At 38.6% G+C, this 19,035-nt stretch overlaps 1 protein-coding gene across 1 annotated transcript in view; it reads left to right on the top strand.

Annotated features, from left to right (window-relative positions):
• ENAH (ENAH actin regulator) overlaps positions 1 to 19,035 on the top strand; it is a 157,057-nt gene that overhangs the window by 83,422 nt on the left and 54,600 nt on the right. Inside the window, exons 2-3 of the mRNA XM_023203648.1 lie at positions 4,163 to 4,328; positions 16,249 to 16,426. Coding sequence (XP_023059416.1) covers positions 4,163 to 4,328; positions 16,249 to 16,426 — 344 coding nt within the window. The remainder of the gene's footprint in view (positions 1 to 4,162; positions 4,329 to 16,248; positions 16,427 to 19,035) is intronic.

The raw sequence follows: 19,035 nt of genomic DNA, 5'->3' as shown, positions 1-19,035 counted from the left end.
CCCCATCTGAAGCCACCTAGAAGCCCCTCAGCCAAGAATCATCTCATTAGTATACCAAAGACACTTTGAGGAGCCCTGTACTAGGAACTGAGGACCCCAGACCAAATACAATTGACCCTTGAGCAGTAGAGTTAAAAAAGGCGAGTAGAGGGGTGGAGGAGGTTAGGGACTCTGGCACCCAAGTACAACTTTTTTTTTTTTTTTTTTTTTTGAGACAGAGTCTCACTCTGTCACCCAGGCTGGAGTGTAGCGGCGCGATCTCGGCTCATTGCAACCTCCTCCTCCCGGGTTCAAGCAATTCTTGTGCTTCAGCCACCCAAGTAGCTGGGACCACAGGTGCACGCCACCATGCTGGGCTAATTTTTGTATTTTTAGTAGAGATGCAGTTTCACCATGTTGGCCAGGCTGGTCTCCTGACCTCAAATGATCTGCCCGCCTTGGCCTCCCAGAGTGCTGGGATTACAGGCATGAGCCACTGTGCCCGGCCCAAGTGCAACTTTTGAATCCCCAAAAACTTAACTACCAATAGCTTACTGTTGAGTAGAAGCTTTATAGATATCCATAAACAGTTGATCAACACATATTTTGTTATGTTATATGTGTTTTTACCATATTCTTTTTGAGACAGAGAGAGCTCTTGTTGCCTAGGCTGGAGTGCAATGGCGCGATCTTAGCTCACCGTAACCTCTGCCTCCCAGGTTCAAGCGATTCTCCTGCCTCAGCCTCCCAAGTAGCTGGGATTACAGCCTCCCGCCACCACACCTGGCTAATTTTTTTTTGCATTTTTAGTAGAGATGGGGTTTCTCTGTGTTGGTCAGGCTGGTCTCCAACTCTTCACTTCAGGTGATTTGCCTGCCTCAGCCTCCCAAAGTGCTAGTATTACAGGCGTGAGCCTGTAAAGTAATCTCTAGATTACTTTTCTCTAGTAATCTAGAGAAAAGAACATGTTATTTAAAAAGATTAAAAAATCACAAGAAGGAGAAAATATATTTACTATTCATGAGGTGGACATGAATCATAATAGAGATCTTCATCCTTGTCTTCATATTGAGCAGGCTGAGGAGGGGCAGGAAGAGGAGGGCTTGGCTTTGCTGTCTTAGGAAGGGTAAGTGGGAGAGGTAAAGGAGGTGAAAGGGAAGGCAGGCACAGTTTTTCCAGTGTAACACTGGAAAACATACTGAAAAACACACTGGAAAAAAAAATCTGTGTATAAGTGGACCTGCGCAGTTCCCATGTTGTTCAATGGTCAGCTGTATTTTTATTACACGACAGGATGTCTCTAGTGAGAAGAGGTCCTCAGATGCTGTGGAAAGGAATAAGAGGACTGAGTTGCATTTGTCACTAAACCCCAGCAGGCAGTGCCATCTCTTCCTGGCTGGGCCTTGATGTGGCTTCTCTGAGTGCCTAATGTCTTTTTTTTTTAAATGGAGGCTTGCTCTGTCGCCCAGGCTAGAGTGCAGTGGCGTGATCATGATTCTCCTGCTTCAGCCTCCCGAGTAGCTGGGATTACAGGTGCTTGCCATCACACCCAGCAAATTTTTGTATTTTTAGTAGAGACGGGGTTTCCCCATGTTGGCCAGGCTGGTCTTAAATTCCTGAACTCAGATGATCCACCTGCCTTGACCTCCCAGAGTGCTGGGATTACAGGTATGAGCCACTGTGCCCCGCCAGTGCCTGATATCTTCTAGGACTGCACAGTTATTTGGGTTTAGCCAATCCTTTCACAGTGTGCCGCATACCCACATGGCTATTACTACCTCTCCAGTAACACCTCGGCTCTTACCCATAGCTTATTTTTTCTTCTCTTTATTCTCAGCTTTGTTTAGAATTGGAAATGTTTAACATTTCATTTTGAAGACTTCTTTTCATCTTCATCAGAAAACCAATTACTTTTTTGCATTTTTGACTTTTCTTTGCTACTTGGATAGGTTCATTTGGAGAAAAAAAGTAGAGGAAAACTTTGGGCCATTAAAGCTAACTTTTCTTGTTTTAGATTTCTTATACTTAAAAATGTTTTTTGAAGCATGAAGTGACCTATTTACAAAACGAGGTATTCCTTAGCTTATATGATCTTACTGATACTTCTTAAAGAGACATTATTTTATTTTACCTTTTTTTTATTATTATACTTAAATTCTGGGGTACATGTGCACAACGTGCAGGTTTGTTACATAGGTATACATGTGCCATGCCATGTTGGTTTGCTGCACCCATCAGCTCGTCATTTACATTAGGTATTTCTCCTAATGCTGTCCCTCCCCCAGCCCCCCACACCCCAAGACATTCTTTCTTGGGAATCTTGGAAACAATGTAACTGTAAAAATATTATTTGAAAACTGGAAAATACTATCCTGTATTGTTCTAGATTTGTTTATTGAATTGTTATTTACATTTAGCAGTGAATTTGTTGCTTGAATTGTAAGCTATAAGAGGCACTTTGCCTTAGCTTGTTTCATGTAAACTTTCCATAGGATTCTGTAAATGTCATCACATAAAAAATATTTCTGTTGTGAATGATGGGAGAGATTTTTTCAACTGTTACTGACAAATGTCCTTTAATCCATCTTTTAAAAATAATTCAAGTTTTAGTCATTGGCTTGTTTTTATTCCCAGAAGTATTTTACCAAAAATGTCAGTACAGCATAAAAATTTAGACATTACCGTGGGTTTGCTGCACAAATACTGTTACAAGTTAGTTTTTGTAAACATTTTTCTAATGGAAAATGACAAATAATTATAACCCTGTTGTTCTGAAGCAGTTTTATTACTCGGTGCTGTGACCTCTTTAGGCCTTCAGTGATCTTCTGTCACCAAGGACAAGAATAAAACACACGCTATCTCCTGCAAAGTTGCATTTCATTATCCCTCTTGGATGGGTTAAGAGGTGGGGCAGATGCACGAGTAAGAGGGGAGAGTGTGAGGAAGACTTTCTGTTTCTGATAATTTTTAGGAAAGAACCCACATGATTTATTGTTTAAAATTTTTGAGATAAAATTGGTAGAATAAGCAGTGCTTTTGTGAAGGATATGGTTGCATGAGCTGCTTCAGAGGATTTCCATTAACGACTGTTAAGTCATCAGGAGTTATCAGAAGGTTTGTCTGTATTGAGGTTGAGTTATTTTAATTGGGTTAATAGCATAGAGTTGATGTACCTATTCTAATACCCTAGAATATTTGAAAGATGAACCCATTGCTTAAGATGAAATTGAGATTAACTTTATATTTTATTTTAAATATAGAGATGGGGTCTTGATATATTGCCCAGGCTGGTTTTGAACTCCTGGCCTCAGGTTATTCTCCCACCTTGACTTCCCAAAGTGCTGGGATTACAGGCATTGAGCCACCGTGCCCGGCATCTCTGTTTTATTTATTTGTGTATCTCAGTCTCACTTGGTAACAAATAATTGAGATAGATGAAGCTAATGTTTAAGAATTGGCCTTTTCCCCTTTAATATTTATCTGTGGAGGCTAGAATTTAAAATCTAGTGGGGTCTTTAGAAATTACCTCATTTTACATTTTCATTTTTAAATGAAGAAATTGGAAGCATAGGATGTTATCTTGCCCAAAGGGAATGAGGAATTTAGTTACACTGCCATCCATTGGTTGTTAACGGCCACTCCATGTCTCAAGGGGCAGATGGTTGATTATCAGACTTTGTTACAGACTTTAAAGCAAGCTCAGAATAAAAATAATTTTCTTAGTAAAGAAGGTGTTATCACAGGTCATCAATATACTAAACATGTATGCAATTAAGCAGATGATTAATTTACACTTGTATTAGGTTGGTGCAGAAGTAATTGCAGTTTTTGCCATTAAAATAGCAAAAAGTGCAATTATTTTTGAACCAACATAATATATTCAGTTTAGTGAATGAATTAGATACTCAAATTTAGAAGAAACCATTTGTTGTGTTGCTTATCTAAGTGTTCTTCATGGATCCTGCTCTCCTTTTGGTCTTTTAATCATACTTTATTTTTTTTTTGGTTTGTCTTCACCATTAGACTCTACGCATAAAGGTAGGAAGCCTCTGTCTTGTCCTTTGTTGTTTCCAGCACCCAGTAACAGCATGGATTGTTGACTGATTCCTAGGTTTATGTGGCTATGTGGAGCACTTAGCATACTTAATATTGTAAGTTTGAATATCTTATTTTATTTTTACAGTGAACAGAGTATCTGTCAGGCAAGAGCTGCTGTGATGGTTTATGATGATGCCAATAAGAAGTGGGTGCCAGCTGGTGGCTCAACTGGGTTCAGCAGAGTTCATATCTATCACCATACAGGCAACAACACATTCAGAGTGGTGGGCAGGAAGATTCAGGACCATCAGGTAAGGCTTTACTACAATTCTTGTTAAAAATGATTTAGTATTACAAAGGACTTGGTATATTTCATAAAATAAAGTAGTTTTAAAACTCTAAGCAAAATAGTCTCTCTGGGAAAAACTGCATATAAAATTGTCTCTCCACCCTTTCTACCTTTTATGAAGCCTGAACTTAAACAACGATTTAGAAAAAAATTGTACAAAAGTAGAAGTACAAGTTTTTTTATGATGAATTTTCATTAGATTTTCTGGCCTTCAATTAGTTTTTGAAATCTAAAGCAAAATAAAGACAAACAGAAACAAAACTCTACTTAAGTGGCAGATTGTATGTTTATGGAATTCGTTTCCTGCAAAGTTTGGGGTATGGGGTTAGAGGAGGGAATTGAAAGTATAGATAGTTTCAGAAAATACTGTTAAATTCACATATTATAGAAAAATAGTAGGTATCGAGGTTGCTGGAATAGTTCGACTTTTGCAGTTCATGTCTGGGGCGACAGCTAAGCTTTTACTAATTCCTTGCTCTGGATTTCCTAGAAAGTAGCTGGATTATCTGATATTGGGCCTTAACAGATCAAGAGCAGTAGATAGAGGAAAAGGCAGATAAAGTCTTACTAGCATTAACTATATACTAATAGTAAGAACTTTTATAAAGAGTAGATTTACAAAATACTTTGGGAAAAAATATTTACCAAAGATGTTGGAATCAACTGACTTTAAAAATCATCCTGCTACACATGCAGAAAGAGTGTAACAAATTTTCTTCTTCATTGCCCAGCTGAGCTCTTATAAAGAAAGGTAGGGCCAGGCGCGGTGGCTCAAGCCTGTAATCCCAGCACTTTGGGAGGCCGAGACGGGCGGATCACGAGGTCAGGAGATCGAGACCATCCTGGCTAACCCGGTGAAACCCCGTCTCTACTAAAAAATACAAAAAAAAAAAAAAATTAGCCGGGCGAAGTGGCGGGCGCCTGTAGTCCCAGCTACTCAGAAGGCTGAGGCAGGAGAATGGCGTCAACCCGGGAGGCGGAGCTTGCAGTGAGCTGAGATCCGGCCACTGCACTCCAGCCTGGGCGACAGAGCGAGACTCCGTCTCAAAAAAAAAAAAGAAAGGTAGGTTCCTAGGTTCCCCCTACATTGCGTGGTAGCATGCTGTAAACAGATGCTGCATTAGCCCTGGGTTTTAGGGTGGTGATTATGGATTGGTAAGATTTGTCATGTATGCATATAGGGACTGTGGGCCTGTGAGAGGTTGGGCTGTGAAACTGGTATTTTGGCAAAAACAAACAAACAAACAAACTGGCAGTCTTAGAGGGACTACACCCCATAGAAAGAGGGCTAAGAGAAATCATCCTATCAGCACAGGGAAGCAAAGGAGTTTGTTGCTTTCTTAACTGACTTAGAAGCTCCCCCGAGAAATGAGAAACTCCTTCACTTAAGCAACTTCAGCCTAGAAATTAGGAAAACACTGGTTGTAGAGCACTGAAACTGTTGGGGCACGTGGTAAAAACAAATGCGGTGCCCACATGGAGATGAACTTTCACAGTTCTGAGTCAGTCTGTAGAAAGAGCAATTCACTGAATTTACCACATTTATCCATTTATACAAACGGTTTTGGCCTGCCCCTTTTTCTGCCCTCTCTGGCTGCCTTCTCCCTATCTCTCCCCTGTGCCCCGCCCTCTTACTCTCTTCTTTCCCCTTCTTAGTCTTCCTGCCTTTTCCTCTGGGCTCCGGTTTCCTTGTTGTGTTGCACAGCCTTTTTCTGGTCTCCCAGGCTTTTTACCAAGAGCCCCCTCTGTCCCATTTGCTGTCCCATTTGAAGTCCAGGTTCTGCTGAGCACTCTCTCATTTTTGTCTTTGTTCCAGCAGCGACTTAGGCCAGAGATAAATCAAATATGCCCCAAGATGTTATTATGGGGGGAAAAAAAGAAAACTGGACAATTAAGATTTTGTAGAAATTGTTGAACCTTCTTAATACAACATTGCAAACTAATAGCTGTAAAGTAACTACATTTTTGGTAAATTTAGTGAATTGGTTATTTGAAAAGTACTGATGAATAATCCTATGTTTACAGAAACGAAAAAGAGTATTTGAAGATAATCAGAAAGAATTTTTTTTTTTTTTTTTCTGAGATGGAGTTTTGCTCTTGTTGCCCAGGCTAGAGTACAACGGCATGATCTTGGCTCACTGCAACCTCCGTCTCCCGGGTTCAAGCGATTCTCCTGCCTCAGCCTCCTGAGTAGCTGGGATTACAGGCGTGTGCCACCACGCCTGGCTAATTTTGTGTTTTTAGTAGAGATGGGGTTTCTCCATGTTGGTCAGGCTCGTCTCGAACTCCTGGCCTCAGGTGATCCGCCTGCCTCAGCCTCCCAAAGTGCTGGAATTGCAGGCGTGAGCCACTGCGCCCGGCCTGGAAAGAAGATTAAGCTAGGAAATTTGCATATGAAGTACTAAAATTTTTATTTCTGGGAGAGGTAAACTATCTTATGACTCAGATTTTGGCAAGTAGAATGTTTCTTAAAACATTAAAAAATTAAAATTATGCTAAATTGTGACATTAAGAGGAAATTATTATGAATATTAGAAAATAAGAAAACATTGAGGCCTGAGTGGTATTACATATAGAAACCTGTAGGACATCTAATCTGTCCTTAGATGCGCAAGTCTTAATTGTATATAGTAGGAAAAAAAGGGAAACTAAAAAACAATGAGCTTAACCCAAAGAAAGCAGAAGAAAATTTTAGAAAGATATTAATTAAATAAAAATAAATAGTATTTGTTAATACAAAAGCTACTTCATTGAAAAGACAAACTAGCTGGCATGGTGGCTCACACCTATAATCCCAGCTCTTTGAGGGTCGAAGGCAGGAAGATTGCCTGCCCAAGAGTTCAAGACCAGCCTGGTCAACATAATGAGACTCTGTCTCTACAAAACTATTTTTTAAAACCCAAACAGGCCAGGTGTGGTGGCGCATGTCTGTAATCCCAGCACTTCGGGAAGCCAAGGCGGGTGGATCACCTGAGGTCAGGAGTTCACAACCAGCCTGACTAACATGGTGAAACCCTGTCTCTACTAGAAAAAAAAAAAATTAGCTGGGCGTGGTGGCGCATGCCTGTAATTTGAGCTACCTGGGAGGCTGAGATAGGAGAATCACTTGTACCTGGGAGGCAGAGGTTGCAATGAGCTGAGATTGTGCCATTGCACTCCAGCCTGGGCAACAAGAGTGAAACTCCATCTCAAAGAAAAAACAAAAACAACAAACAAACAACCCAAACAACTAGCCAGGTGCAATGTGTGTGCCTGTAGTCCCAGCTACTCGAGAGGCTGATGTGGAAGAATCACTTAAGCCTGGAAGGTGGAGACTGTAGTGAGTGTGATTGTGCCACTGCACTCCAACCTGGGGGACAGAACAAGACCATGTCAAAAAAAAAAAAAAAACTTGCAGAATCAAACGAAAAAAAGGAACAGTACGAATAACCAATTTTAGGAATGAAATAAAGAATACCACTATAGTTACCTAAGGAAATAAAATATTATGAAAAACTTTATGCCAATAAATGGGCCATTTTGTAGAAAAACATAACTTTCTAAAACTGAAGAGTAGGAAAACGTGATAGACCTACAATCATGAAATAAATCAATAGTAAATAATCTGCCCCCCAAATTTTAAAAAGCTGCAGGAGAGTACAGAGCATTTACAAATGAAATCTAAAATGTCACTGTGTTTTCTGTTTTATGCAACCATTGTAGAGAATGATATTTTATAAGGCTTGTATAATTTTGATATCCAAAACATAGAACAAGTTTGGGAGAGGAGCCAGTCTTCAGTTATGAATGTATACCTAGATATAATAGTCCTCAATAAGATATTAGCAGACCAAATGTAGTAATGAGTAAAAAACAAAACAAAACCACTTCTTGATCAAATAGGGCTTATCACTGTTTGCCTCAGTAATATAAGGATGGTTAACATTAGATAACTTACTAATGTTATTTCCCAGGAGAAAACCTACAAAAGCAAGATGTTCTGGAAAAAGCATTTGATAAAATTTGAATCAATACATAACAGTTCTCATCACATTAGGCATAAAATTAATATTCTTAAGCTGATATGGGTGGATAATAGAAGCATACAGCAGGTATCTTACAGGATCGTACAATGTCAAGAGCATTTCCATTAAACTTGTGAATAAATTGAGCATTTCAGCTCTAACCGTTTTCATTTAGTGTTAAAGAGGAGGTACTAGATAACCTAGCCATACAAAGTTTAAGAAATAGAAGCTGTAAGAATTGGTAAGAAAGAAACAGCTGGTTACTCACCAATGATGTAATTGTCTGCATAAAAATCTCCCAGGAGTATCTGCAGATAAACTATTAGAACCAACAAGATTGTTCAGTGGGGTTGCTGGTTACATGATCAGTATATAAAAAACACTCGCATTTTTGTATAAGCAGTAAACAATTAGAAAATATAATTTTAGTAATATAATGATACTTAAAAAAACACCATCCCTAGGAATAAATCTGATAAATAATTGGTTTTCTTCCTTCCATTCTCGCATTTCCTTTTTTTTTTTTTTGAGACGGAGTCTTGCCTAGCCACCCAGGACGGAGTGCAGTGGCGCGATCTCGGCTCATTGCAAGCTCCACCTCCCGGGTTCACACCATTGTCCTGCCTCAGCCTCCTGAGTAGCTGGGACTACAGGTGCCCACCACCACACCCAGCTAATTTTTTGTGTATTTTTAGTAGAGATGGGGTTTCATCGTGTTAGCCAGGATGTTTTTGATCTCCTGACCTTGTGATTCACTCCCCTTGGGCTCCCAAAGTGCTGGAATTACAGGTGTGAGCCACCGTGCCCGGCCTCTTTTGAGACAGAGTCTTGCTCTGTTGCCAAGGCTGGAGTGCAGTGGTTTGACCATAGCTCACTGTGGCCTTTACCTCCTGGGATCAAGTGATCCTTCTGCCTCAGTCTCCCGAGTAGCTGGGATTATAGGCATGAGCCACTGTGGCTGGCCATCATTCTTACATATCTTAATGGTTATCAGTCAGTTGTAAGTGGGCACATGTTGTTATAATTTACTAAACTTCTAAACTTTCTATAGTAAGAGCTGTTAAAACCACCCACCATTTACTTGTAAAATTTAATATGTACAATTATATAAATATATAAGCATGTTAAAATACTTCATTTTCCAACCTAACATTTATTAAGTGCTTATGGGTACTATGCTTGGATTTTATATTAGAATATCATTCCTGACCTTGAATAAAAGATGCAGTAAAGAATGGGGATGTTGTCTGGGCGCAGTGGCTCGTGCCTATAATCCCAGCACTTTGGGAGGCCAAGGCGAGCGGGTCACAAGGTCAGGAGTTTGAGAAGATCCTGACCAACATGGTGAAACCCTGTCTCTATTAAAAATACAAAAATTAGCCAGGCGTGGTGGCGCGCGCCTGTAATCCCAGCTACTTAGGAGGCTGAGGCAGGATGGGGATGTTAAGCACATAAGCAAAGAACCTGAGTTAAATGTTTCAGTTGTGATTAGTATAGAATAGAGCACAGTGAGGGCATAAAAGCATCATCAGTTTGTTGAGAAGATAGGAGAAAGGGTCATGGATGACCTTATAGACAGGATAAGATATTGAGCCAGGTCACAAGGAAGTGTGGGTGTTTACTGTAGTGTTTACTCTGTTATGGTCAGGCTAAAAATGGATAGGCATGTGTAAGATGGAACATCACCTCCAGTCTAGACTCAAGCTCACTGGATCTGAAGCACAGAATTTAGGATTATGATATAGTCCAAACCTGACAGTATGCTCAGCGGACAGCCAATAAGTAGTTATTAAGTGAAAATACTTAACTTATTTAATTTTTTTTTTTTTTTGAGACCGAATCTCACTCTGTCACCAGGCTGGAGTGCAGTGGCACCATCTTAGCTCACTGCAACCTCCACCTTCCTAGTTCTAGCGATTCTCCTGCCTCAGCCTCCCGAGCAGCTGGGATTACAGGAATGTGCCACCACGCCTGGCTAATTTTTATATTTTTAGTAGAGACAGGGTTTCACCATGTTGGCCAGGTTGGTTTTGATCTCCTGACCTCACGATCCGCTCACCTCCGCCTCCCAGAGTGCTGGGGTTACAGGCGTAAGCCCTTGTGCCCAGCCTGAAAATATTTAATTTTAATACTTTTAAAGATTATTTGCAGTACTGTCTATCCTCAATGGTTAGATGAGTGAAAGAATTAATTCAGATTTAAAAAATTTTTTTTTGTTTCTGTTTTTGAGACAGAGTCTTGCTCTGTCGCCAGGCTGGAGTGTGATCTCTGCTCACTGCAACCTCTGACTCCCTGGTTCAAGCTATTCTTCTGCCTCAGCCTCCCGAGTAGCAGGGATTACAGGCACGTGCCACCAAGCCCAGCTAATTTTTGTATTTTTAGTAGAGATAGGGTTTCACTATATTGGCCAGGATGGTCTCAATCTCTTGACATCGTGATCTGCCCACCTTGGCCTCCCAAAGTGCTGGGATTACAGGCGTAAGCCACCACACCTGGCCCCAGATTTAAAATTTTTATATTGGGAAAATGAAACAGTAGTTTATATAATTTTGATCCTAGTAATATTTTCCACAACTTTTTCTAACATTCTGTTGTGAACATTTGAAAAAGTAGATGTAACACGTCTTTTCTCTTGTCTGCCATTTTAAGCTATTTGCCAAGCAGGGATATTGATTTGCCTTAAAAGGGTCTTCCAATTTTCTGATAATATTAAATTTTAATAGCTTTGGGTTTCTAGTATCTTCTAAAGAATCGTGACACCCTTACCCCAATATTTATAAAAACCACATCAGGAGGGTGGGCACAGTGGCTTGTGCCTATAGTCCCAGCTATTTGGGAGGCTGAGGCAGGAGAATTGCCTAGGACCAGGAGTTCAAGACTATCATGTCCTATGATTGTGCTTGTAAATAGCCACTGCACTCCAGCCTTATGTTATAGTAAAATGTGCATAAGGTTTTAATCTTTTTTTTTTTTTTTTGAGTCAGAGTCTCACTCTGTCACCCAGGCTGCAGTGCAATGGCGTGATCATGGCTCACTGCCACCTTTGCCTCCCCGGTTCAAGGGATTCTCCTGCCTCAGTCTCCCAAGTAGCTGGATTACAGGCATGTGCCACCACGCCTGGCTAATTTTTATATTTTTAGTAGAGACAGGGTTTCACCATGTTGGCCAAGCTGGTCTCGAACTCCTGACCTCAAGTGATCCACCTGCCTTGGCCTCCCAAAGTGCTGGAATTACAGGCATGAGCTACCTCCAGCCTTGGGGTAGCTCCTATCTCAAAAAAAAAAAAAAAAAAAAAAAGTTCAGATTTGCCTAGGTTCTAGTAAATAATCAGGGTGCTACCCATCCCAAATTGAGGAGGTCCCAGTGGGGATGTCCTGGTAGTGTGAGAAGGTTGGTTAGGGTTTCATGCCCAGGAGACCTGTGGAACAAACCTCCAACAGCATAGTGCTGCTGAACAGCCACTTTAACTCAGTGTCTCCTTTGGCCAAGTTACAGAACAGACTTTCTGGGCTAGTCCTGCTTCCCCACTTTGTCTCTGACTGTTCTTAGGGATATTTCTCCCTTCTGGAACTCCCAGTGCTTCCCATGGTTTGAGATGACAGATGGGTCTTTTGCCATGAACCCAAGATGGTGGAAAAGTTTGTTGTTTATCTTGATCTCACTTTTTCCAGTGTAGAAGGCGTGAGTTGGGGGAAGATTTCTGCGTGCTTGGTGCCAGCAGGCTGTGTGGAGGGCCATTGTGGTTATGGAGGTCTGATTATCTTACTGTCTGCTGAGAGCGTTTTTATTTCTCTGTGTCTCCAGGAACTGTGTCCTACTCCTATTTGAGTTGTGGGATATTGCTGGTGATAATTTTGGTGCTGTGTACTTGATTTTGTTTTGTTGGGGGGGCGGGGAGAGTAGAGAACTGTTAGGTTGATGCAAAAGTAATTGCAATTTTTGCCATAGCTTGCTTCTGCGCTGCCATTTTGGAACCAGAGGTCTCAAAGTTCCTCTTGTTCTGGTTACAAATTTACGAATCACAGCAGGAGACTTTAACTTACTTCTGTCAGTAACTGATGGAACAGGCAGTCAGAAAAAAAGGCCTGTAAGAGTATATAGAAGGTTTGAACAATATAATTACTTCCCTACCCTAATTGGCATATATACCACATGCCTTTCAAATGTACATGTCACAATTTCAAAATTGTATGTATGCTTGGCCCTAAAGAAAGTGTCAACAAATTTCAAAGGATTAAAATCATACAAAGTGTGTGGTCACGGCAGAATTAATCTAGAAGTAAGATAATAGAGAATCCCATAGGTGTAGGTGTTAAGAAATATCTTTCTGAATAGTCCATGAGTCAGAGAAGAAATCACAATGAAATAAGAAAAATTAGTTGAGCTAAATAATGATGAACATGCCACATATTAACACCGGTAGAATGCTACTAAACTTCTGATTAAAGTGAAATTTAGAGGCTGAAATGTTATCTTGGAAAAGAAGTATTGTTGACTTTTCAGCCAGACTCAGGATGCATCTCAAGAAATTAAAGAATAGGCCATTAAAGCCATATAAAATATTAATAGAAAGAGGGTAACAATAAAGATAAGAGCCAAAATTAATGCAGTAGAAAGGAAACACACTAAGCAGAGGTTTGTCTCTAAAGTCCTTGTGAGGGACAGCTCTTGAAAAAAAAAAAAAAAGAGAATGGTTTAAATAGCCATTATGAAGAAAGAAGTGACATCACTATGAATCTTAGAGACATTTAAGTGATTAAGGGGGGTATTTTGAACTACTTTATTTTAGTAATTTTGAAAATGTAGATGTAGAAATTCTTAGGAAAACACTTTAAAGAAATTAAGACTATGATTAAAAGAAATAAAAGGAAGAAAACTTCGTTTAGCTGGCTCTACTGGTGGTGTCCTTTTCAACCAAACCTTTAACAACTAAAGAACACCAATATTAGATACTTTTTTCCAGAGAATACACAAAGAGGATGCCTATCTTTTTGCCATCTCTACAGTGCCAGTTCATTTTAAGTCCAGCATTACTTTGCTGTCAAAACCTAGCATTAATATAATGAATACATGAATGCAATAGTGAGGTTAATCTCATTCATAAAAGTAGATGTAAAAATTTCAAACAGAGCACTATCAAACAAATCTAGAGATTTATAAATTGATATGTGAAGACCAACGTTGTTTATCCTAGGAATGTAAGGTTGGTTGGTTTAATACTAGAAAATAATCAGTGTAATTAACTGCATAAAAAACAGAAGAGCCAGTCACCTCAAGGGATGTTGGGGAGCACTCGATAAAATGCAGTATTCAATCATGATGGAAACCCTTAGCTGTCAAGTAATAGGAGGGTTTTTCCCCAGATAAAAGGTATCAATAAGATTATTACATGAAAGTTCATTTATTTTATTATTTATGTATTTATTTATTTTTTGAGACAGAGTGTCACTCTGTTGCCCAGACTGGAGTGCAGTGGCAGACTCTCAGCTCACTGCAACCTCTGCTTCCCAGGTTCAAGTGATTCTTCTGCCTCAGCCTCCCAAGTAGCTGGGATTACAGGCACATGCCACCACGCCTGGTTAATTTTTGTATTTTTAGTAGAGACAGAGTTTTACCATGTTGGCCAGGCTGGTCTTGAATTCTTGACGTCAAGTGATCCACCTGCCTCGGCCTCCCAAAATGCTGGAATTACAGGCATGATCCATGTTGCCTGGTGTGAAAGATCATACTTTTAATGGTTTAATTGAGAAAGCTTTCCTTCTAAAATCAGGAAATAAAGATACTTGTTATGAACACTTTTTTTCAGCATTGTATTGTGATTTCTAGTAGGTGTATGAAGATAAATACATCATGTATGGATTGGAAAGGAAGAAATAAAGCTGTCAGTTGCAGATTACATGGTTGTGTATTTAGAGGAAAAAACCTTAATTAAATTATTAGGCATAATAGAAGATTCTAATACTTAGAACTCAATTAATAATAGAAAATAATAAATCTAATGAAAGATACTCAAGACCCCCATAAAGATACTCAAGAGCCTCCTCAGATTGATATGTTAGCTTTCATGCAACCTCAAAGTCCCCAAAATTTCTTTGGTAGAAACTGGTAATCAGAATGTAAAACTAGCTGCACACAAAGGACTAAGAAGAGTGAAAGCAATTTTGAAGAATGAAACAGGAAGACACACTCTAATGGTCATCTAGATTTCATATAAAGCTACAACAATTAGGACATTGTAGAGTTGGCAAAAAGGCATATTGATCTGTAGGAGAAAATAGAGCCACATAGACACTTGATTTATATGCTGCAGGCAAACTTGTAACACATTGATACTGCTGGATCATTTTTACAGCCATATTGAAACAAATAGCAAACTTGATCCCTACCTCACACCATAGGCACAGATCAATTCCAGCTGGATTGGGGATAGAAATGTGAAAAGTAAAATAATAAAGCTTCTGCAAGATAATATAGGACAATATTTTCATGACCTTGTGATTGAGAAACATTTCTTAAACAGCACTAAAGCAGTAACTATAAAGAAAAAGATTGCTAATTTGAACAGAATCAAAGTGAAGAACTTATATCCATCAAGACGCCATTAAGAGTGAAAAGGTGATTCATAGAATAGCTTAAGATATATGCAACATAGATAACCAACAATGGTATCATATCTAGAATATATAAAGGGCTTAGAAATCAAAGAAGAAAAAAATTGACAACTCGGGAGAAAAATGGGCAAGAGACTTAATTCAAGCAGATATTCACAAAAAGAGACATCTAGATAGCTAATAAAAATCAGGGAAATGCAAACTAAAACTGCAGTGATAAAGCATTCATACCCACCAGAATTGCTAAAATAAAGACTGACAGTACCAGTTGTAATGTTGCATAGTTATGTGGAAGTAGCACAAGCTCTTGTATACTCTTGTGGAAGTGTAAATTACTAGAACCAATTTGGAAAGCTACTTGGAATTTTCTACTAAAGCTGAACATACACATGTCCTGTGATATTTCCACTCCTGGATATATGCCCAACAAAAATGAATGCTTGTTTGTACCAAAAGACATGCAATAGAAAGTTGTAACATCACAATTTTTAATAACCCAAACTGCAGACAATCCAAATGTTCATTAATGGGAGGATGCTTAAATAAGCATGATTTATACAAAGGACTACTATACAGCAATGAAAATGAACAAACCACAGCTGCATGCAACAAGTGGATGGCTCTTACAAACATAATTTTGAGGATAAGAGAGCAGATACGTTACAATACACGTTGTATAACTCCATTTTTATAAAATCCAAAATCCTACAAAACTTGATTAATAATAGAAAATAAATCTAATGAAAGATACTTAAGACCCCTATATAGATACTCAAGACGCTTTTCAGATTGATACGTTAGTTTTTGGATTTCATATAAATGTAGTAATTTATGATATTAGAAGTGTGGCTAGTACCTTTTGGGAGGTGGGAGGAATTAAGAAGATGGGCTTCTGATGTTGCTGTTTGATTTCTTAATTAGGGTACTGACTTCATGTGAACATTCACAGAGATACACTTTTATGTTGTGTATACTTTTTTGTATTTGTAAAACTTCAGCAAACAAGTTAAAATATATTTAATGAGGAAAATAGATTTTGTTTTGTTTTGCTGATTTACTGTTTTATGGCAGACCTTTGTAATCAGCAAAAAGCTTAACTTCTATCAGACTGATATTTCTGTAGATATTACCCTAGATAATTGTTTAAACCATTTTTGCCAAGGTCTGTTAGGAACACATTTGAATGAATATATGCAGTCAGCATTTGTTGACATCCTTGACTTTGCCAATTATTGGTTTGACTTTATAAAGACTTATTATTTTTTAGGTCGTGATAAATTGTGCCATTCCTAAAGGACTGAAGTACAATCAAGCTACACAGACCTTCCATCAGTGGCGAGATGCTAGACAGGTGTATGGTCTCAACTTTGGCAGCAAAGAGGATGCCAATGTCTTCGCAAGTGCCATGATGCATGCCTTAGAAGTGTTAAATTCACAGGAAACAGGTAGGGTGCCCATGGTTTACTTGTATTTTCTTTCTTTTTCCAGAGACAAAGCAAAACTGAAGGTTTACTTGTATTCTTAATCTGAAGTGCCGTGTATATGTTAAAGAGCAAATCTTTTTGTTAGCTTTTAGATCTTGTATATATTTGAAGTAGTTCTTGAATTTTTATTTTCTATAGAAATATCAACTTTTTACTGATGATAAATGTATAATCTAGAAAGACAATCCTGTGAGTTTAGTTCTCTTTAATTTGTAACCCTTTTATTTGAAGTATTTAGATGTGTTTCATCCTGCTTTAGAAACACTTTTGTTGAGAGTACATGAAGCCCACAGAATATGCAGTGGATAGGAATTATGCTTATTTATCATCTTTGTGTAAAGAAACACATGTTTTCTGAAAGTTGTTTTTCAAACCATGAACTTGAAGTAGGACTGGGTCTTTTTCCTAGTAGGTAAAAATGTGATTCTTGGTTTTTAAAAGATTTTAGGAGTGCCCTCAGGTGGTACAAGTCATGAATTGCATCTCCTCTGATAGTGCATATTGGTTAGAAAGATATGTAGAAATCACTTTTTAAAAAAATCCCAGTTTTTAAAAACTGTATATATGTCAAGGATAAGATTAGTTTTGTCTTGGTTTAAAAAAATAGAAAAATGTACCAGTGTGTGGTTATTTCTTTGAAGAGATAGATTTTATAATCAGAAAATAATTGTTACGTATAAAAACACAAATATGATTACTCTTGCTTATATTTTATATTTAGTAATGATTTTAATGATATAAATCAATATATATTTTAAGAGGAAGGAGTTGCAGTCAGATGAAAATTTGATACTTTGTTGAAAGTATAGAATATCAAAATCTGTTATGAATACATTAAAAATTTATATGTTGCCTTATACTAAAAAGGATTCAGTCATCTAGCTCATGTGTTGGTCTGTCAAATACTAGTTTCAGAGCAAGAAGACATTTTGGGATCTTGTAAAAACTTAAAGTTGTTATGGCTTTAGATGTTTTGTATCAGATCTTCTTTTGAGGAAATTAATATCAATACATAACTTATACATAGTTTGCATATTGTGTCTAGTTTGAGAAAATAAACCACTAGAACTTGGCCTGGTTTGTCTTTAAGTCCAGAAAATAGCATAGGAAAGTCTGTACAGTCTTGTATGTAGGTCATTTCTCTGAGTCTCTGTACTTCTCTTGCAGGTGTCAGTATTTTATTGGCATGCTATCATAGGTATAGAATTGCTTTTCATTTACTGTAGTTTTACCATAGGGAAGAAACTAGAATTGTGATTCTTAATATCTTGTTGGATGGATCAGTTACATGATAAATAATTAAGGTACCAAAGTTTGGAGAGTAGATGTATGACATTTGAATTTCCCGTGTTTTAGAACAAACTAGCATTGTTTTTATTTCTGAACTTTCAAAAGAGTATCCATTGATATTAGGAACTAAATGTTACTGATATTAGGAACTTATATTAGGAACTAAATGTTCCTTTTTTAAAAGTAGTTAACATTATTATTATTATTATTGTCAATGACTTTTGATTTTTAGTTTTTAGCCAAATGGAAAGGATTATTTCTATCAATGAGTAGTCATACGGTTTGATTTCAAAATGCAAATGCCAGTTAATGTGTTTTGTTTTTTTTTCTGATTTTTTTTGTTTTGTTTTGTTTATTTTGAGACAAGAGCCTAGCTCTGTTGCCCAGGCTGGAGTGCAGTGGTGCGATCTTGGCTCACTGAAACCTCCGCCTCCCGGGTTCAAGTGATTCTCCCTCCTTAACCTCCCTGGTAGCCGGGATTGCAGGCACTCACCACCACGCCCAGCTACTTTTTGTTTTTTTTTTTTTTTTGAGACGGAGTCTTGCTCTGCTGCCCAGGCTGGAGTACAGTGGCCGGATCTCAGCTCACTGCAAGCTCCGCCTCCCGGGTTCACGCCATTCTCCTGTCTCAGCCTCCCGAGTAGCTGGGACTACAGGCGCCCGCCTCCTCACCCGGCTAGTTTTTTGTATTTTCTATTAGAGACAGGGTTTCACCGTGTTAGCCAGGATGGTCTCGATCTCCTGACCTCGTGATCCACCCATCTCGGCCTCCCAAAGTGCTGGGATTACAGGCTTGAGCCACCGCGCCCGGCCTACTTTTTGTATTTTTAATAGAGATGACGTTTCACCATATTGGCCAAGCTGGTTTCAAACCTATGACCTCAAGTGATCTGCCCACCTTGGCCTCCCAAAGTGCTGGAATTACAGGCGTGAGCCACCGTGCGCAGCCTTTTTTTTTTTTTATCTTGATCTTTTCAAATTAATGAATCAATGTGGAGAGACGCAATTACATTCTCTATTGTAAAGTAATAAGCTTTAAGAAACAATATTCCTTCCACATTATAGAAAGTTTGGCAAATAGGAAAATCGACCATAATTTCACAAGCTACACAAGCATTTTAGTGTGGGAAAAAAAATAGGATTCTTGTTAGATGATTTTGATACTTTATTCTCTTCTCGGTCACAATCTCAACCACTCATACTAGGGGCTGAGGAAAGAGAGATAATGGAAGAAATGAGTCCGTCACAGCTTCCTCCTGGTATTGTGGATCAGGTCACTG

This window comes from Piliocolobus tephrosceles, chromosome 1 (genome assembly GCF_002776525.5).
Source record: "Piliocolobus tephrosceles isolate RC106 chromosome 1, ASM277652v3, whole genome shotgun sequence".
In the NCBI taxonomy this organism is placed as follows: domain Eukaryota; kingdom Metazoa; phylum Chordata; class Mammalia; order Primates; family Cercopithecidae; genus Piliocolobus; species Piliocolobus tephrosceles.
This window is presented reverse-complemented; position numbering and strand designations above follow the sequence as displayed.